This window comes from Trematomus bernacchii, unplaced genomic scaffold, assembly GCF_902827165.1.
Source record: "Trematomus bernacchii unplaced genomic scaffold, fTreBer1.1, whole genome shotgun sequence".
Classification (NCBI taxonomy): domain Eukaryota; kingdom Metazoa; phylum Chordata; class Actinopteri; order Perciformes; family Nototheniidae; genus Trematomus; species Trematomus bernacchii.
The window spans coordinates 7469496-7487389 of NW_022987851.1; the positions used below are offsets into that span (position 1 = coordinate 7469496).

The 17894-nt window shown below is 41.1% G+C and overlaps 1 protein-coding gene across 2 annotated transcripts; it reads left to right on the plus strand.

Moving 5' to 3' along the window:
- The first annotated feature begins 653 nt into the window (after positions 1-653).
- On the plus strand, positions 654-17865 carry dclk1b (doublecortin-like kinase 1b). 2 transcript variants are annotated; one of them, XM_034113195.1, is made up of 16 exons: positions 654-832; positions 1190-1560; positions 1736-2082; positions 10110-10209; positions 10804-10920; positions 11036-11130; positions 12078-12165; positions 12252-12421; positions 12799-12918; positions 13192-13338; positions 13701-13834; positions 13973-14050; positions 14190-14286; positions 14414-14494; positions 14616-14729; positions 15897-17865. In XM_034113195.1, the coding sequence occupies exons 2-16, from the start codon at positions 1200-1202 to the stop codon at positions 16101-16103; spliced, it is 2256 nt and encodes a 751-aa protein (XP_033969086.1). In that variant the 5' UTR covers positions 654-832; positions 1190-1199; the 3' UTR covers positions 16104-17865. The 2 variants fall into 2 exon arrangements, with proteins under 2 accessions (XP_033969086.1, XP_033969087.1); XM_034113196.1 differs by having other exon boundaries at positions 14193-14286.
- Positions 17866-17894: the final 29 nt, after the last annotated feature.

The window sequence follows — 17894 nt, forward strand, 5'->3', positions numbered from 1 at the left end:
AGTATTACATCTGTAACCCCCAGCATGTAAACGCTACCCTGCTCGGTCACTTTTTCTGCGGATTTTGAACCCGTTTTGTTTTAGCACTGGAATCAACCGTGTGACAAAAATCTGCTTTGAGTATTTGATACTACGTAACAGCTTATGCTACAGCTAAGGAAATATGTTGGCTTAGCTAAACACTGAAGTCAACGTATTCAGTATTATGTAGCGTTAGCTCTACATGCATGTAAAGCTAACGCTACATAATACTGAAAATGGTAAGTTAACATAATAATACAAGGTGAAACGTTAGTCACTTTAACCCATAGCAAGTTTGCTAGTTAGCACTATGGTAAAGTGGGTTAGCCTTCTGCATGATGTTGAAACATATGCTAAACACCTGCCAGCTAATCAGAAAGGACTCGAAACGCAGTTTAAAGCTACTTATATGTTTTTTTAGTACATGCAGGCTAATTAGTGATCGTTAATAAGTGGATTTGTTTTATTAATACGAAGGAATGAGGTTAAGCATGCAGGTCAACATGAACGCGCATCGTAAAATTAATCACACATGGACGTTTCTGTGCGGGTGCGCGCTGATAGAAACGGGAACGCGCAATGCTGATGACACGCGAACGGGCCGATGTAAATCACTGCAATGAGGGGAGGGTGGAGGACACCGGCTGCAGCCCTGCCTCCAAGACACACGGCAGGCAGGCAGGCAGAGCACCATCACAGGGGCAACAAAGGGACGCGTGGTTCCTCTCAGGCATCAAATGAATAAATGATCCATTGAGACAAATTCTGCCTACAGCAAAACGATTTTTTCCCTTCTGTCCTAACCTCAAAGGTAAGAGATTGCACCAATTCAAGAAATGATATGTTGTATTCATATATCTGTTATTGTTTTAACAATATATTAAGCCAAACACCCTAGCCAGGCTTTTACTGTTAATGTTGCACTATCCGCTGTAATAGCATGTTTTTTAATTGCTGTTGAGATTGATTTAAGGCACACCATGGAGCATGAAATGGGTGTGACATGTTACTTCATAATGTGTGTGCGATGAGCAGCAGCAAAGCTTGTATGTTATGTATAAGGAGTGTTTGACATGGATACTAATTTCTCCCTGTATTTCATGAGGTCAAGTTAAAGTACTTCTTCAAATAGTAAGCATTTTCCCTGTTTTTATTTATGGTGTAATAGCACCATAGTCATGGAGCTGGAGCACTTCGATGAGCGGGACAAGGCTCAGAGAAATACCCGCAGGGGCTCAAGAGGGAATGGGCTCGCCAGTCCCACTCATAGCGCTCACTGCAGCCTGTACAGAACCAGGACACTGCAAGCCCTGACCTCAGAAAAGAAGGCCAAGAAGATCCGTTTCTACCGCAATGGGGACCGCTACTTCAAAGGGATTGTGTATGCCATTTCTCAGGACAGATTTAGGTCTATAGAAGCACTGCTGGCTGACCTCACAAGAGCTCTGTCAGATAATGTGAACTTGCCACAAGGGGTTCGAACCATATATACTATTGATGGGATGGGAAAGATTACCAGCATGGACCAGCTGGCGGAGGGTGAGTGTTTCTTAAATGTATGTTTCTTTTACCAAAATGTGGAACTTCCTCTTTTATAAGTCAGTTAGACTATCATATAATCTTTGCTTTATCTTTCATGTGCTTTGCTTTCATGTTCCATTACTTTTGTCTGGGAGAAATAGAAAACCATCTACTCTGTGTTGATTTCCTTTAGGGGAGAGCTATGTTTGTGCATCCATAGAGTCCTACAAGATGCTGGACTACACAAAGAATGTAAATCCCAACTGGTCACATGGTGCCAGGACGGCTGTGTCCCTCCGTGATCCTCCTTCTCTTGGTAGTGTGAAGGCTGGAGCCCCAGAAACCAGGGAGAGCAAGGACTTCATTAAGCCCAAACTGGTAACCATCGTCCGCAGCGGAGTAAAGCCTCGCAAGGCTGTACGCATCCTGCTCAACAAGAAGACAGCACACTCCTTTGAGCAAGTGATGACTGACATCACAGACGCCATCCAGCTGGACTCTGGATCCGTCAAAAGGATTTATACTGTTGACGGCAAAATGGTAAGTGTTAAGTTATCATTTGTAGTGCATTCTGTGAACCTCACTTGCTCTTTTTAGACTACTATTCTAATAGAGTATTTGTTTGGGGTTTTTGTTATAACTTGGTACCAACAACCACTTTTATATTGAATACAGGTTTAAAACTATCAAATAAACTCCCCTTACTCAGAGGGAAAAGATGGTGAAGCTTAACAATAGTTTATCTTAATTTTTGAAAAAGATACTTAAAGGGGACCTATCATGCAAAATGCACTTTTGTACGTCTTTTATACATGAATATGTGTCCCCGGTGTTCCAGGGAACTCACCAAGTGTCAGAAAACACAACCCTCTCTATTTTCCTCCATACCCAAATCTCTAAAAAAGGGGCTGCAACGGATCTGATAAAAACTGATCCAGATTTGAACACTGTCCTGACGTCAGGACGGTGGCGCTACGGCTATTGGGCCAACTCCACCAATCAGGAGGAGACAACCACGGCATTGCCGTTCGAAAGCGCTGGAGACGTTGTAGTACATATGCCAGGCCTCTAGATGGTGCTGTTGCTCACAGAATCAACCCTTGCAAAAACAGAGTTAACATTTTTCAAATTGAGCGAAATGAGGCATGGCTAAAATGCATGATCTGTTTGGTATTTAAAAAAAAAAAAAGTATAAATATGCCTTATATAGGTATGGTCCTACACTATATTATTCAAATATAGCATGATAGGTCCACTTTAATTTCCATAAACTGAAAGAATGTGAACTGTCATATAGCCCATTTAGCTATTTGTTCAACATCAAGCTTATTTCTAACTGAAGCTTTTAGACAAATTGTTAGCATTTTGAAAGTCATTAAACAATGCAACCGGAACAACCTTAAGTGCTCTACATTATACCTAAGAGAGTGCCATTACATTACACATTTCTCCTCCCACTGATAATTGAATTGCTCACATGTGGTGAAGAAATTATGCTTTTGTCAGCTAGAAGTTAAAGGAGACTGGTATAACCTTAACCAGTCTGTTGATCACAGCTTGTCTGTGTGTAGTGGATTGATCTTGTTGTGGAGACAGGCAGTGGTGTAGTGGGGATTTTTTTACTGGGTGGACGGGGCGGGGGGGGGGGAAGAGACACTATGGACGAGCTCGTGAACTGTCAACGGGGGGGGGGGGGGTGTATTATGTTTTCGTCATTATTACAACAAATACACACTTGAAACTGATAACACTGGCAATGATTTTATATTTATTAGATTATAAAAAAAAAAATCATGCTTCAAAAAAGTGGGGGCTCCAAATAAGTGGGGGGACGGCGATCCCTCGCGTCCAACGACCACTACACCACTGGAGACAGGTATTCTTCTTCGTTTTTAGTTTAAATGTTTTCCACTTCTTTTTGGGGTACTGCATCCCACATAGAAAAATTACACCACCACAATGCATTTAAGTCAGATCTGGAGTGTATCTAGCACAGTGAGCCCACTTTGAGTTTTATAGAAGAAATGTAACTATTCCTCTGTTCATGAATTTCTACCTCACCGAAAGAGAGAGACTGCCCACTAGGGTCAAAGTCAACTGGGAATAATTGCTAAATTTGTTACGAGAAATGGGTTTCTAGGACTCTGCTTTTATTCCTTCTTAACAGTAGCACACTATTGAGTTGTTCCGGTATTCACTTAGGGAGTTAGTACCAGATTCACCTAAATACCAAGCTGCCTGGATTATATAAAAATAATTATGTCCATTATTCAGTTGAACTTTCTAGACGGTTGCAATTATTTACAATTACACACTTAAGCAAGTGCCTCGTTTCACCATATTGTACCGCTACATCAAATTAAATAATGTTCTTCTAGATATTTAAGATTACAGGGGATGTGGATATTTATGGTTTGATATAAACAGAACTAAGTGGCAACTGCACATACAGTAGAGCTTACTTAGCAAAGTAGCTACAAATAAATCCACTCTTTAACTAAACACAAGAACTTTATCACCTGCTCTCCACATTACTATCCTTAACACACACTACACTAAGTTGTTTTACTCTTGATGGTTCCTATGGTGATGTGGTTTCCTGAGCTGGTTGCTAAGGAACAGCCTCTGCGGCAGAGCGGTGCAGCAGTGATGTCAGGACTGTAGGTAGAGTGTGAGAAGGGCCATACATGCAGTGCTCGGTCTCTCAGCCTCCTCATGCACATGGCGGCATGATGGAGCACATGGCTGAGGCATAATCTACCCCGTTCTGTAATGGTGTGTCGAGGGAACAGCTGGGGATCTTCATATCAACCAACAACTCTGTGTTCATAAATCCTGTAAGCTATTTAAGGAATTCAGATTTTTTAGAAAAGCATTCATGGACACTAAGTTGCAATAGATCCAAGTTAGATGTACAAAGAACATGCCATTTTAACTTTATTTCTATTCTGCATTTGTATCTCACCCTCTATTTGTCAGGTATTATTACCTATTCAGTTTAGTAGTTTCAATGTCCTCTATTTTTTTCCAAATAAGCTGTTTTATATGCTTGTGAGTGCACCTCTGTGCTCTACTTTCCCTGTTATTTATTTTTGCTATTTGCCATGTTGTGACTCCAGATGGCCAAACTAGCACCCATTGGCATTCAAAGGCCTGTCTTCATGGGTGCTTAATCTTTGGTAAATGACCCGCTTGTGCTGTTGGTCCTGAGACAGTCATTCTGGGGAGGACAATTATTCTGCTACATACTTCTTGTATCATTTAATTTGCTGCAGGTTTAACGAAATAGTATTAATTTGTATTACGATGACAAATTCTGATGATATTCTCATGTAGTCCCAGTCCTGTTTCTATGAGTGGATCTGTTTAGCAGGTGGCTCAGTTTGATGACTCTGATCCTTGGCCAAATGGATACAGCCAAGGTCTTGCTAATGGCAGAATTGAATAAACCTCAGTTGTTTGATATGTTAAAAAACATTATCCCAGAGTAGTACAAATGTATAAGGTATGGAGAAACAAAAACATAATAGAGGACAGTTCTGGATATGAAAACATGCCATGGTCCTGCTGTATGTCTGAGCAGATTTAAACCATGAAATTCCAATCCCTGGTATAAATAATGTGGTTCTGCACAGTATCGTGTTGTGCACATTGCTGACTTTCAGTTAACCTTTACTGCCCTTTCCTGGTTTGGACTGTATGTGCCTACAACAATCCCTAAAGACATCAATTAACTAACTTCTTGTGCAAATGTGAATTGTGTATAACACTTGTTTTTTAATGTAAAGACAATGCTATTTTTGGTAATTATTTAAGTGTTACTTTGTTGCTGTTGACAGAAAACATTCTCAATCCCTATTGTTAGAACTCTGTGTAACTAAAGGGCAGAAAGAGGGATGGAGGAGATACAAAGGCTGCCTGGCTTTCCTCACAGCTACTGCTGTGACTTGGCTGTTACACACCGGAAAATGAACATGCCCAGCAGGGTTCTGTTACATTTTGTGTAAAGAAGAACATTTTATCCTCCTCTTGTTTTTAGAGGCTACTTTTATGCTTGAGCTAAAGTGGAAGTTGATGTTGCTTTTTAATTGTAACACTCGGAAACATTACAGCAATTAAAATGAGTACTGAGATATGTTCTTATGATATCTAGGATCTGCATTATTAATGCAAAAAATGTGTGCAATAGTATTACTGCTCATTATGTGTTTTTATTCTGAGCTTGCATGCAGGTTGTGTCCTTATGGATGCCTTAATAATGCTGACTTGCACTTCTTAAGGCAGCTATTACTCTTATCTGCCTTTTGTAGCATCTGCAGTTAAGCCCCCCATTCTGGAGCAGACCTAATTGAAGTCATGTTTGATTCATGTCAGTGTACTGTATATGCAGTTTTATATATTTTTCTCTTTCTACTGAACATTTTTATTTCCTAAAAAACATATTGCATGCTCTCACACTGTACATAAGGGCAGCTCATGCACATGAACTAAAATCATTTGCAAATTGCATATGAAGGAGAGACATGTTTCCCCCTCACATGTTGTGGGACACTGCTGTGTTTAGTCTTGCACTTCAAATGGGAGATTCAGCACCCTGGAGAGCTCCACCTGTCTGCTGGCAGAGGGATGTTATATTACCAATTTGCTGCTTCTTCTATTGTCCTTACCACAGATGTATTCACTTCTAAAGCATGCATACCTCCCCATGTGTTTTTTCTTTGGGAGCAGCGCACAGATAAAACCCTGCAAATCAATATTTGCACAGGATGCTCCCAGACTGCAATGAGGCTGCATGTGTGTGTGTTGGGGGGATGGTAGGCCTGATGGAGCTGCTGTGTCACCCAGCAGACATATGAAATCAATATAAAGCAACAGTCATGATTGCCCTAGTTATGCCATTCCATAACACGTTTAATGCAAACAATATGTAATTATAATGTGTATCAATGGAAGGAGTCCCTGTCTGTCTTCTTATTAGACTGTCTAAGGAGAGTAATTCGAAGTCATAGCAGGAGTCAATCCCCAAAGACCTAAAGCCAGATTCCAGCCCATATGATCACTGTGAAAGTTGCCTAGCCGAAAGCATGTCTATAGTCTGCAGTTTGTGCTGTCCTGTGCCCCACATAGGAACTGACAGGGAATTTTAAAGCAGCCATGTCCCTCTCATTGTCTCAGCTGTGATTCTGTCTGGTCTCCTTGGCAACAGCTGTGCAGCTCTCCTCCCCTTTGGGATCTCACACTGGGGGGCGGGGTGGTGGGCTGTCAGAGTGGGCCCCTTTCTAAGCAATTTTTAGCAGTGGTTATGGTTTGATGGTGTCAACGTTTGATTGTTTTATCAGTAACCAGCAGAAAATAGTCCTTCCTTTTGCGTAGTGGATAATCCAGCGTGTCCATATTTCTGATAAAAATATCAAAGCTGCATATGCTAATACCATTATTACTACTAATACTACTGATACTGATAGAAATAATAAAGTCCACAACTGTAGTAATTTTCCTTTGGCTTAACAGTTTGGTTAAACACATCAGTCATGACATGAAATGATTAGCATGGAAATGTAATGTATTCTCTTTATTGTTAACCACTTTAAAGGCAACATTTCTTCTAAAATCTGAGATCTTACAATGAATAACCAGAATATTTCCACTACCATAACTAAGGAGGTTGAAAACGGTTAGAGGGTAGTCGAGTTGACGAACTGTGGTGGCTCTCTTGTCTGTGGTTCTCTGCTCTGTCTAAGCACTTAAGTCATCTTATCAGACTCCTGCTGACCTCCATGTTTTTTTAATGATGATAATGTATTCACTTATTAGGTGTTAGCAATTGCAAATGTGTTGATTCAGATGAACTCAATAGCAACATTTAACACAAACTAGATTATTATAATATAAGATAAATATCCACTTAATAAATAACATCTATATGCGATCACATTTTTGATGATACATGTTCCACCCCCTCGGAAAGAAAACATTTTCTGATATAATGCTGTAGCATCGCACATCAATAACGCTTTGGAGGAGAGATCAGGACTCCATCAGCATCTTCATTTATTTATGACAGTGCATTTACTGTGATGGGCTTCTGTCTTAATGAGAGCAGCAAATGTAGACTTGGTCATCTACAATTCTCTTTGTAGGGAAATGAAAACGATTGCATATCTTATATCTCTCTATGATTGAGATCAGAGGATAGGCTATGCCAGGGGTCGGCAACCCCTGGCACGCGGCACCGTAACCAGTGGCACACTAGGAATAAGTAGAATAAGTGTGCAAAATATTTACATTTTATTTTCGGATCCTGAACGAGACCGCCGCCAGAGTCTCCCTGTTACCTGCAGAAGGAAGCCATGCACGCAACGCAGCCCCGCTCTCTTTAACTCCAGGCGACTTTCTGCCGCTTTCCACCGTGGTGCAGTGCTGATCGTTTCACCACGGAGGAAAGCACTTCACAAATTGCAGTACCCATAAGGAGCTGTACAAATGCTGCAGTTTGTGCGTGGCTGTGTCTTGAGTTGAAAGCCCAGTGGCGATCTGCTCATCTCTCATCGAAATAATATGCTACACAGGGGCGGACTGGCCATGTGTGTGTTCTGGAGAATCACAGAACGTCCTTATTATTATGCCGTTTAAACCAATTATTAAAATTTGTTTGTTAAATTCGTCATCATGTAAGTTGCGCTGACAGGTCCACACACTGCTTCCCCGCAGCGAGGCTCCCCCCGCCCTCCTGTTGACAGTTCACATCCGGGGAGCTTCTCACACACACTCTCTCAGCGGCGAAACTGTGACGCGCTGGGGAGGGGGTGCTAGTGGAGCCTTGCAGAGGCGAAACTGATGCGCTGGGGAGGGGGTGCTAGTGGAGCCTCGCAGAGGCGAAACTGTGGCGCGCTTACACTGTAGGTGCACCGCATTTGGGGGTGCGGGGGGGGTGTGGGTGCTAGTGGAGCCTCACAGATGGGGGTGCTGCAGCCCCCTCAGCACCCCCCCTTCCCGCGTCCATTCGCGATGTCTCGCTGTCTCGCAGACCCCACGCAGCAAGCAGGAAATGACACCAGTAACACAGCTCACACTGTCCGCTCCTCACAGCAGCGAGCCGCGCAATATCCCGCCAACACGGCACCCAGACCCCACGCAGCATTCTCATCTGTTTGTCATTACTGGTGTCATTTCCTGGTTGCTAACGCCATTGTAACACATAATCACTGATGTTCCGCTGTAATGGTAGTGGACTCATCAGAACAGAGTGGGCGAGCTGAGTAATCAGAGCACTGTGGGCTCATAGGGAGGGGGGGGGCAGGAGCTCCAACAAGCCATGTAGGACAGAGTGAATCCACATACTATACAGAGATGCTGTATGAGAAACCAATGTGAGTTTGGAAAATTGCACAATATAAATCTATTCTAGTAGACCTCAACAACAGTGGCGAGCCGTCAGGGCCCTCTAGGCCCTCTGTGAGGGCCTAAGATATTCCAAAAAATAATATTTAAAAACATTAAAAAAAAATATTTATTTTTTTAATATTATTTTTGTTATATTTTTCATTAGTTTTACCGAAAAAAAACTTGATTTAATAAAATAACATTTCCAAAGAAATAAATCCTTCGAATCTGCCTGTTCAGTCTCTGTTTGAATGTCAGTTACTATAGCGGGCCTCTCTGCGATTCACAGAGGGCCCGCTATAGTAACTGAACGAGAGAGTAATGTCAAATGACAGTACAATTGACCAATCATATCTTCCCTCTAAATGGGTGGGTTTTATTATCGCGGACTTTATGACGAGTTCCGCCTGCTGTGAAACTTTTCTTGTTTCCATAGCAACAACAACTTCCTGTCAACAGCGTGAACTCGCCTTCAAAATAAAAGCATGCCAAATTACACTTAAGACATACAACTGCAATGAAAGTAACAAACACAATGCAATATCATTTTCAATGTCAAAGAACACAAATTGGGTTCACAGGTGTTGTTTTGTGTGGTAGAGGGTCGCTGTCATTGATGCGTTTTGCACCCTGGGCCGTTGTTTTGATATTCCGCTGAAGTATACGCTGTGACATAATAACGTCTTTTTTTCGAGGGAAGGGGTGGGGGTCAGAGGGCCTAGGTATAAAGCTCACGGCTCGCCACTGCTCAACAATGGAATTATGATCAGTGGAAATGGCCATGACATGGGACCTTTAAGAAGTTTTTGGTTATTTTGTGGATTATGTTATTTAGGCCACCTTAACAGATTCGGGTCTCTAGGGATCTAATAAAGAACATGCTTGATTTGAGGGACAATCCGCTTACTTTGATTGATTTTATGATGAATAGTCCGGAATTCCTGTGTTTATATGCTGGACACTGTTGGATCGCTCTTGGGGGGGTTTCTGTGTCGGATGGTCATTGTCTTCACACCGTAAGAGCAGTTCATTCCAATCACTTACTCTACTGTATGTGTCGGGTAAATCAGGAAAACAGTTCTGTCTCTGGAATGAATACAGTGCAGGATCACTGGAAAGTACACATTACATGTCAAACTTGAGTTTTTTCTGTTACTAAGAGAATGAATCTCCATCTTCACCAGGTTTCCTGCCTTCAGGACTTTTTTGGGGACGATGATATCTTTTTTGCCTGTGGCCCTGAGAAGTTCCGCTATCAGGATGACTTCAACTTGAAAGAGGGTGGTAAGTGTCCTTTAATTTATGAGGGTTTGATCACGGCTATCAGATTTTCACTACATGATTACTAGGCTAAATAATTAACTATAGTCACATACTACAATATCTAAAACTAAAGAAAACATGTGCCAAACAATTCATCTTTATTGTGCATTTTGTCTGTGTGTGACATTTGGGGGGGTGACAAAGCTTTACTGTAACTGAAAAGAACGTCAATAATTTAGGAGGCGCTGGATTATTTACACATACTGTGAAGGTTCTTTTTTTTCAAGCCATCCTCCTTTGAAACCAAATTTAAAATCTGAAAGTTTATAGTTGTGGTTCAGTGTCTATGTGATTGATGAATGTGCAGGTCAGAATAGAGAGGATGTCATCACTCATGCTTTGTTTGTGAAAGCTGTCCTTATTAATAATGTTGTATAGTACCTACACACCTGTTTGTCCGCACTATTTGCCACTCTACTTTGACTACTCCTCTTTCTAGTACTTCAAACTTCCCTGTTTAGTAACTCAAGCTGACTTGAAATGAGAAGAAAGCCTAGTATTAGATTCTAGGGGAACATGTCGCTCCAGCAGTTTTTATATTTTTCCTTTTTATAGAGTGCCTGGTCGCAAAGTCTGCATCATACGGCCGGCTTCCCTCCGGACATGCTCTCTCCTCCCCGAGAATCGGTGGGATGTCCCGCAGAAGCAAGTCTCCATCATCCCCTGGTTCAGGTGAGTGTGTCTGTGTGTCTGTCTATCATGTCTTCAGAGTGTTCTTAAAGTATATTTCGGTTTACGCTGCTGTATTTCATTACTATACTAATCGTTTGTTTCCAATTATAATCAGCAAATGGCACGGCAGGCAGTCAGCTGTCCACCCCTCGATCTGGGAAGTCTCCTAGCCCGTCTCCAACAAGTCCAGCTAGCCTTCGAAGACGACGGGTAACGCATACATTTTCATTTAAATAAGTTAATGTCCTAAAGATTGATTTCATATTATGTCACATGTTTTATCAGATAATCTTTGGTAAAGGAGTACAACAATTGTCTTCATCAATGAATAATATTTCAGTACACTGAATTAAACAGAAACTAATATATAAATAATAATAATACATTTGATTTATATAGCACACTTTAAAGACAACGTCATCTCAAGGTGCTTCACAAAGCTATAAGGAAAACAAAATACAAATATATCTAAAGGAGCATATTGGATAAAATATGGCAATATTAAAAATAAAAGGTTAAGGGCATAAAAGGTTTAAAAATAAATAAATAAATAAAGGACAGTCAGTAAAATGCGGTGTGGGTCTTGAGGCATTTCCTAAAAACTGAGTGATGCCGAGGTCCGTATATTCTCTGGAAGCTGATTCCACAGACGTGGACCTAGGGAGGACCCACGTCTAAATGGGTTTATATTCCTCAAAATGTGTTAGCCTGAAATAGCTTTACATTATCCTCCTTGCTGTTTGTATATGTAACACTGCTAGTGTTATATGTTTTGTAAAGATATAGTTACAGGTGTCTCAGGTTTGAGAACACAGGTACAGATGTAAATATAATCTCATACACAACATGTCCTTTACAGTAGGTCCCTCTAACACGCATTGTGTTTGTTCATGTATAATGGCGCTTTAGAGAAACACGTTTTGAGACTGCATAGCACAGTCAACTGAGGAGAGAAATCCATCAGGGATACCATCATTAATGAATCATAAGCCTGTCTGGGTTGGTATTGTGGCTGTGGCAAAGGATATTCATTTCTTTCAATCCGTTTTGGAACCACATGCCAGTCTTTATGCAGGTGGGAACGTTGGTATAATGTTTCACCACACCTACTAGTACACATATGCTTTGTGTAAACTGGCTGTCTCTTTCTTTTCCAGGGATCTCATCACAGTGGCTCTTCACTCTCTTTAGCTTCTACCAAGGTTTGCAGTTCAATGGATGAAGGAGATGGGCCCAGCAGTGAAGGTAGGACTCTGACTGATAATAACATATTGTTAAAAGACTTTGTAAGTATTGACTGGGCTATTTTTCATACCTTCTTTCCTCCTCAGCTGAGCTAGTGGATGAGTGCCCCTTTGTCCCTGCGTCCATCTCAGAGAGGTACAAAGTGGGGAGGACTTTAGGGGACGGAAACTTTGCTGTGGTCCGAGAGTGTGTGGAGAGATCCACCGGAAGGGAGTATGCTCTGAAGATCATCAGCAAAGACAAATGCAGAGGAAAGGTTAGCGTGCCTTTTTCATTATCACACCTCCAAGTGTGACCTAAATCAAGAGGGTCTTTTCTGTGAACAATGTTAATGGAGTTCTGTTTTGGATGCTTATTCAATTTTTGTATTGTCTTCATGAGTCAGCAGATGGTGCTGTCTCCTCCTGGACAACAACAAATATTTTTCGAACTATTCAGTTTTAAAAACCCCTCTAGATGAACCCTTATTAAATAGACATTCCACATTTTGAATATGTTTCTAAAATAGTTTTGTCCCTCATATTTGATCTGAAATTACAGAAAGGATGCCCCACAATCTAACATTCCACAGATGTGCATGTTTATAAAAATGTATTTACTGTACAGTGTTTATAAATGTTCTTTGTTACCCAGGAACACATGATCCAGAGCGAAGTGTCAATCCTTCGGCGTGTGAAACATCCCAACATAGTTCTCCTTATTGAGGAAATGGACACCTCTAGTGAACTCTATCTCGTAATGGAGTTGGTTAAGGTACTACACATTTGGTAGTTCTTCTTACAAACATTTCCAGCAAAGAAACAACATTGTAGGGCCAATTGTGATTTTTTGTTATCTATATGTTTGTGTTATCAACATTTCATTTTTGTTTTTATGATCTCTTTGGTAACATTACTTTTTGTATGTTCATGTTAGTCTATAGAAATGGATTTAACTTGCTTCCTGTTAATGGCTGAAGCTGGATCTGCTCTTAACATAGTTGGAAACAAACAATTGGCACTGTTTCACTTAAATACTCTTTCACAGGGCGGGGATCTTTTTGATGCTATCACCTCCTCAAACAAATACACAGAGCGAGACGCCAGCAGTTTGCTGTTCAATCTGGCAAGCGGCATCAAGTACCTCCACAGCCTCAAAATTGTCCACAGAGACATAAAACCAGAAAACCTGTTGGTGAGTATGACTCTTTAGATGTTGCACTGACATTGAAAAGCTTCCCATTTTCAGACCTAATAGATCCATCTTCCATATGAATTGTTCCTCATTCCTTTTTCAAGCAACTTTTTTGTGATTCATTTTAGTTTGTTTATACAAGCTTGCACTTAAAGCTTACAATTACATGAACACATATAAAATATATAGGACAAATTAATAACATTATGAAATGTGTACGAAAACTCCAGAAGCTAAACAAACAGTGAAACTCAAACAAGAGGTGCATCTCACTTGAGCTCCTAATATCTAATATTTATCACAGCAATTCATTAGTTTGTGACCTTTTTTTCTTGTGGCTTCTTATTGTGTGTTTTCAACAGGTATTTGAACACCAGGATGGAAGTAAGTCTCTGAAGCTCGGTGATTTTGGCTTGGCTACCATCGTCAACGGGCCCCTCTTTACCGTGTGTGGCACCCCGACCTATGTAGCACCTGAGATAGTCGCTGAGACCGGGTGAGTCAGAGTCATTTTCTGAAACATAATAGGCAAGGCATGTCCTTTTCATGTAAAATTACCAGTACAGTTGTGGACTATTGCTACTTGCAGAAGTACTTAGTCTCTGATACCTGGTTTATGTTTCTTCAATTACAGGTATGGCCTCAAGGTGGACATCTGGGCAGCTGGTGTCATCACTTACATACTTCTGTGTGGCTTTCCACCTTTCCGTGGGTATGTGTTCCTTTCAGGACGTTTATTTTGATGTTAACCTGAATTAATGACATGAATAAAATATATCAATCACATTCTAGGCTATTATGTGGAACTTAGTTTGAGCTTTATAGGATACATGTTGTTTTATATACATCAGCAGTGGTGAAGATCAGGAGGCTCTGCTTGAACAGCTTTTGAAGGACCAGCTGGATTTCCCTGCACCATACTGGGACAATGTGTCTGAAAATGCCAAGGTGTGTGTGTGGAAGTGTTCTCCTCATCCGCCATCGTTATGCTCCATGTGAAACACCAGAATCTTTGAGTACAGTTGTCTCATAGCATTGAGTATCCAGTATAATAATGTATTCTGTCTTTATTTAGGCTCTGATCACTTGGATGCTGCAGGTAGACGTGGATCAGAGAAGCACTGCTGCACAGGTGCTCGATCACCGCTGGGTTAATGTAAGTTCAGCTTTTAAAAAATGTAACCAGAATCACCTGTGTAGAACGGGCATTGATCAGAAAGAGGCCAGTATGGGGCAGCAGGTGGACTTTCTGAAACTTTGTTCTTTGAATTGTCCAGGATGATGGTGTGTCAGAGAATGATCACCAGCTGCCTGTGGCTGGCAAGATCAAGAAACACTTCAACACAGGGCCCAAGCTCAGCAGCACCGCAGCAGGAGTGTCCGTCATTACAGTAAGCACTGATCTGCAACCCTACACTTGGACCCGGCATGCGGCTCTGCAGGAGTAGACATTTTCTTTTTTGTGTTGTATCGAAGATTCTTTGGATCTTATTCAAAATGTAAAAATCACATTTGCAAATGCTTTTCATATTTATCTGTATGCTGTCATTACAATTCAGTTGTTATTTAGTTGTACCTGACAGTGTCTGTCTTTGCAAAACAGCAATTCATCCATTACTCATCTTTGTATTTTTATTTAGTGACTTCTTGGCTATATTCTGTGTATCCATCAGTCCACCCATCCGCCTCATGCTCCCAGGCCTTGCTGTGTGTGCTCTGGCCTTTCATCCCCCTCCTTTTAGATTGACTGTCAGCTCCTTTTTTGGTAGATAAGATTTCTTAAATAGTTTTAAAGCTCAGCTGGATTTTTACAATTGGCAGAAATGAAGTCAATTTGCTTACCTTGGTAATACTTGCCGATCATAATGGGCATCAGTTGCACTCCTCCCTGTCAGTTGGCATTGACACTCAGTTTTCTTTCTTTTCCAACACAGCTGTTAACTGACTAAAGTTTAGTGCACCTTAATGCTACCCAGGTCAGAGATGCTTTGAGTTCAAGGTGTTCCTCTGAGTTGCGCTCGTCTCTCTCTGCTCAGCTGAACGAGGACTTGACCATCCAGAGGTCAGGGTCTTTGGACCACTACCAGCATCCAGGAGTATATTGGATAAGGTATGACAAAGCATAGTGCAAATATGCAATGCTTTCATGATAAGAGTGCTGGCAGTCTTCAATTCCCAGTATTTCGTTTGACCCATTGCCCCTTAATGTAGATATTTCCCCGCCTCACCTTGCCTCTTGTTCACCTCCTAAAATCCATCACTCATCACATTCCTTCATCTCACCAGTGCTGCGGCTGTTTCCTCTTGCCTGGTCATGCAGTTTACCTTATTTAGTTGTTCATTCTTACTGCTGTAACAGACTAGATGAAGTTAAACTTTCTGTCACAAGAAGTTTAACTGTAACAAGTGAAGTAAATGCAGCCTTTTAGATACAACTGCATGCAAACATTGGCTCATTTAACATTTGCCAAGTGTCTCAGTGGTGGTTGATTGGATGCCACTCCTCATCACCGTGGTCTTGTAGAGATCTTAACAGCTGCTGTGTCACCCTCTCTCAGACCACGCCACTTGATAAGGAGAAGCAAGTTTTCCGACGAAGACGCAACCAAGATGTGAAGCTTTCTCCCCACCTCCCACGCAGTATGGGGGCCGGTGCCTCACGCAGTGCCAACCATGGCCTCTCTGCCGCCGAGCTGACCCCCGAGTCTGAGGACTATTCCCCGGGTTCAGCTGGCACGGTCCGTTCCCCCATCTCTCCGTTCTAACAGCCTCCCGAGGCCAAAGCACTGTCCACCTTCACATGGAGAAATGTGAGGCGGTGTAGTGCAAAACTGAAAGACCCACATGGGGTTTACTCTTATAAGTTGGACATTTACACACTGCATTACTGACCTGTACCCATTTAATGTTTCTTCATAAAATAAATGGATTGATCTGAGCAAGGGACAAATGTGTCTCTGGATCAAAGAATATGCCTTAAAAGCATGCAACGATATTATATACACCCTCCTCCCTGCCCCCTTTCAAAAAGTTATCCAAACTGCTAAAACCTTATTTCTGCCCAGCATACAGTGGTTCATTGCAGTACTCTAGGGCCCTCTAGTGGTTAATAATCTGTACTGCAGGAAAGACAACCTGATACATAAAGCACTTGGCTTTAATGGGAGTTGTAAACGCAAAACATTTCAAACTTAGCTTTTAAAAAATGAATTACATTATTTTGTGACAGTACATTTTACTTATCATGGTTTGAACACAAATACTTGTTATAAAATAACCCTCTAAATTTGACATTGACTGTAAAAGTCACCTTCCAGGTGTACTGTGTAACATCTTGATTACACTCTACTGAAGTACCTGAATACACAAAGTTTAAGAGGACTTAAGGAATTAAAAAAACCTGCTGCTATAGCATTATCATTAAGCATTATCTGTATTGAACATTTGTTTTGTGTAGGACATGTTCTCCTGCCACCCAGTAGCATGACTCTTTAAGAGAATTGAGGGCACTAATGTTTGACTGTTGATGGTCCAGCTCACCTGGGCGCTTCAGGATGATTATTGAAACATATATGTTACACGTCTGTGAGAGTGGTTGTAATTCAGTGGTGGTGCAGATGAATGTCAGTGATGTGTAGTTGGTAGTAAGTGCATGTTTAAAGCCTTGCCTTGGCACATATGGATTTAAGTGCAATTAGGTGCGTTGCTCAATGAGTGCAGTAACAAATGCGTCCCACAAAATGCTGGAATAAGTGAGAATGGATCTGTTGCTGGTATTATTAGCAACCAACTGACACACTTCTCTATAAGATGGGGGCAATTGGCACCTTTTTTTGGGGTAAAATGTTGGCAAACAAGTGCTTCCAGTAAAATCCATTATTTGAATATGTGATGGTCCTTTCGATAACATGATCGAATAACATGACTGAGAAGACTGCCTACTAGATTGTATGTACTGTAATGTTCTCTGACAACTCCATACATTGGTTCACCTGAAGACCAAATATTCATGGATGTGAATGTCTTGTTCCCTTTATCAGAGACTGTAACCTGCATGTGTGCTAATATGCATCCTTAATCAGCTGTTCTGGTCTTCTACTGTTTGATATACGCCTGTCAGAGAGGAAACCATTCTTGTTGTCATTGTACGTGACGTCTTGGTGAATGCAGTTCCATTATATAGTCATACCACAGCTAAGTTCAAACTTGTATATACATATTTTAACTGGAATGTAATGTCACACCACGGACTTTGTTGTAAAAGGGCTTTTACGTTTTTTGACTCAAAGGGGGTGAACCAAAAAGCACAAGGAAAGCAAGTTGGAACAGTGACATTTTGGGATTGTATATGCTTTCAAGGCTTTTAAAAATCTGAAAAACATTAATATATATACTGTTATTATACACCATGACAATGATAAGACAACTGGGAATGTCAGTATTAGTTATAAGCAGACGGGGAATGCACGTTCTGTATTATATTTATCCATATTTCATTAATGTACGGATGTCATAAAAAATCTAAATGAATACAAAAGAGTACATTTTTTTTTGTT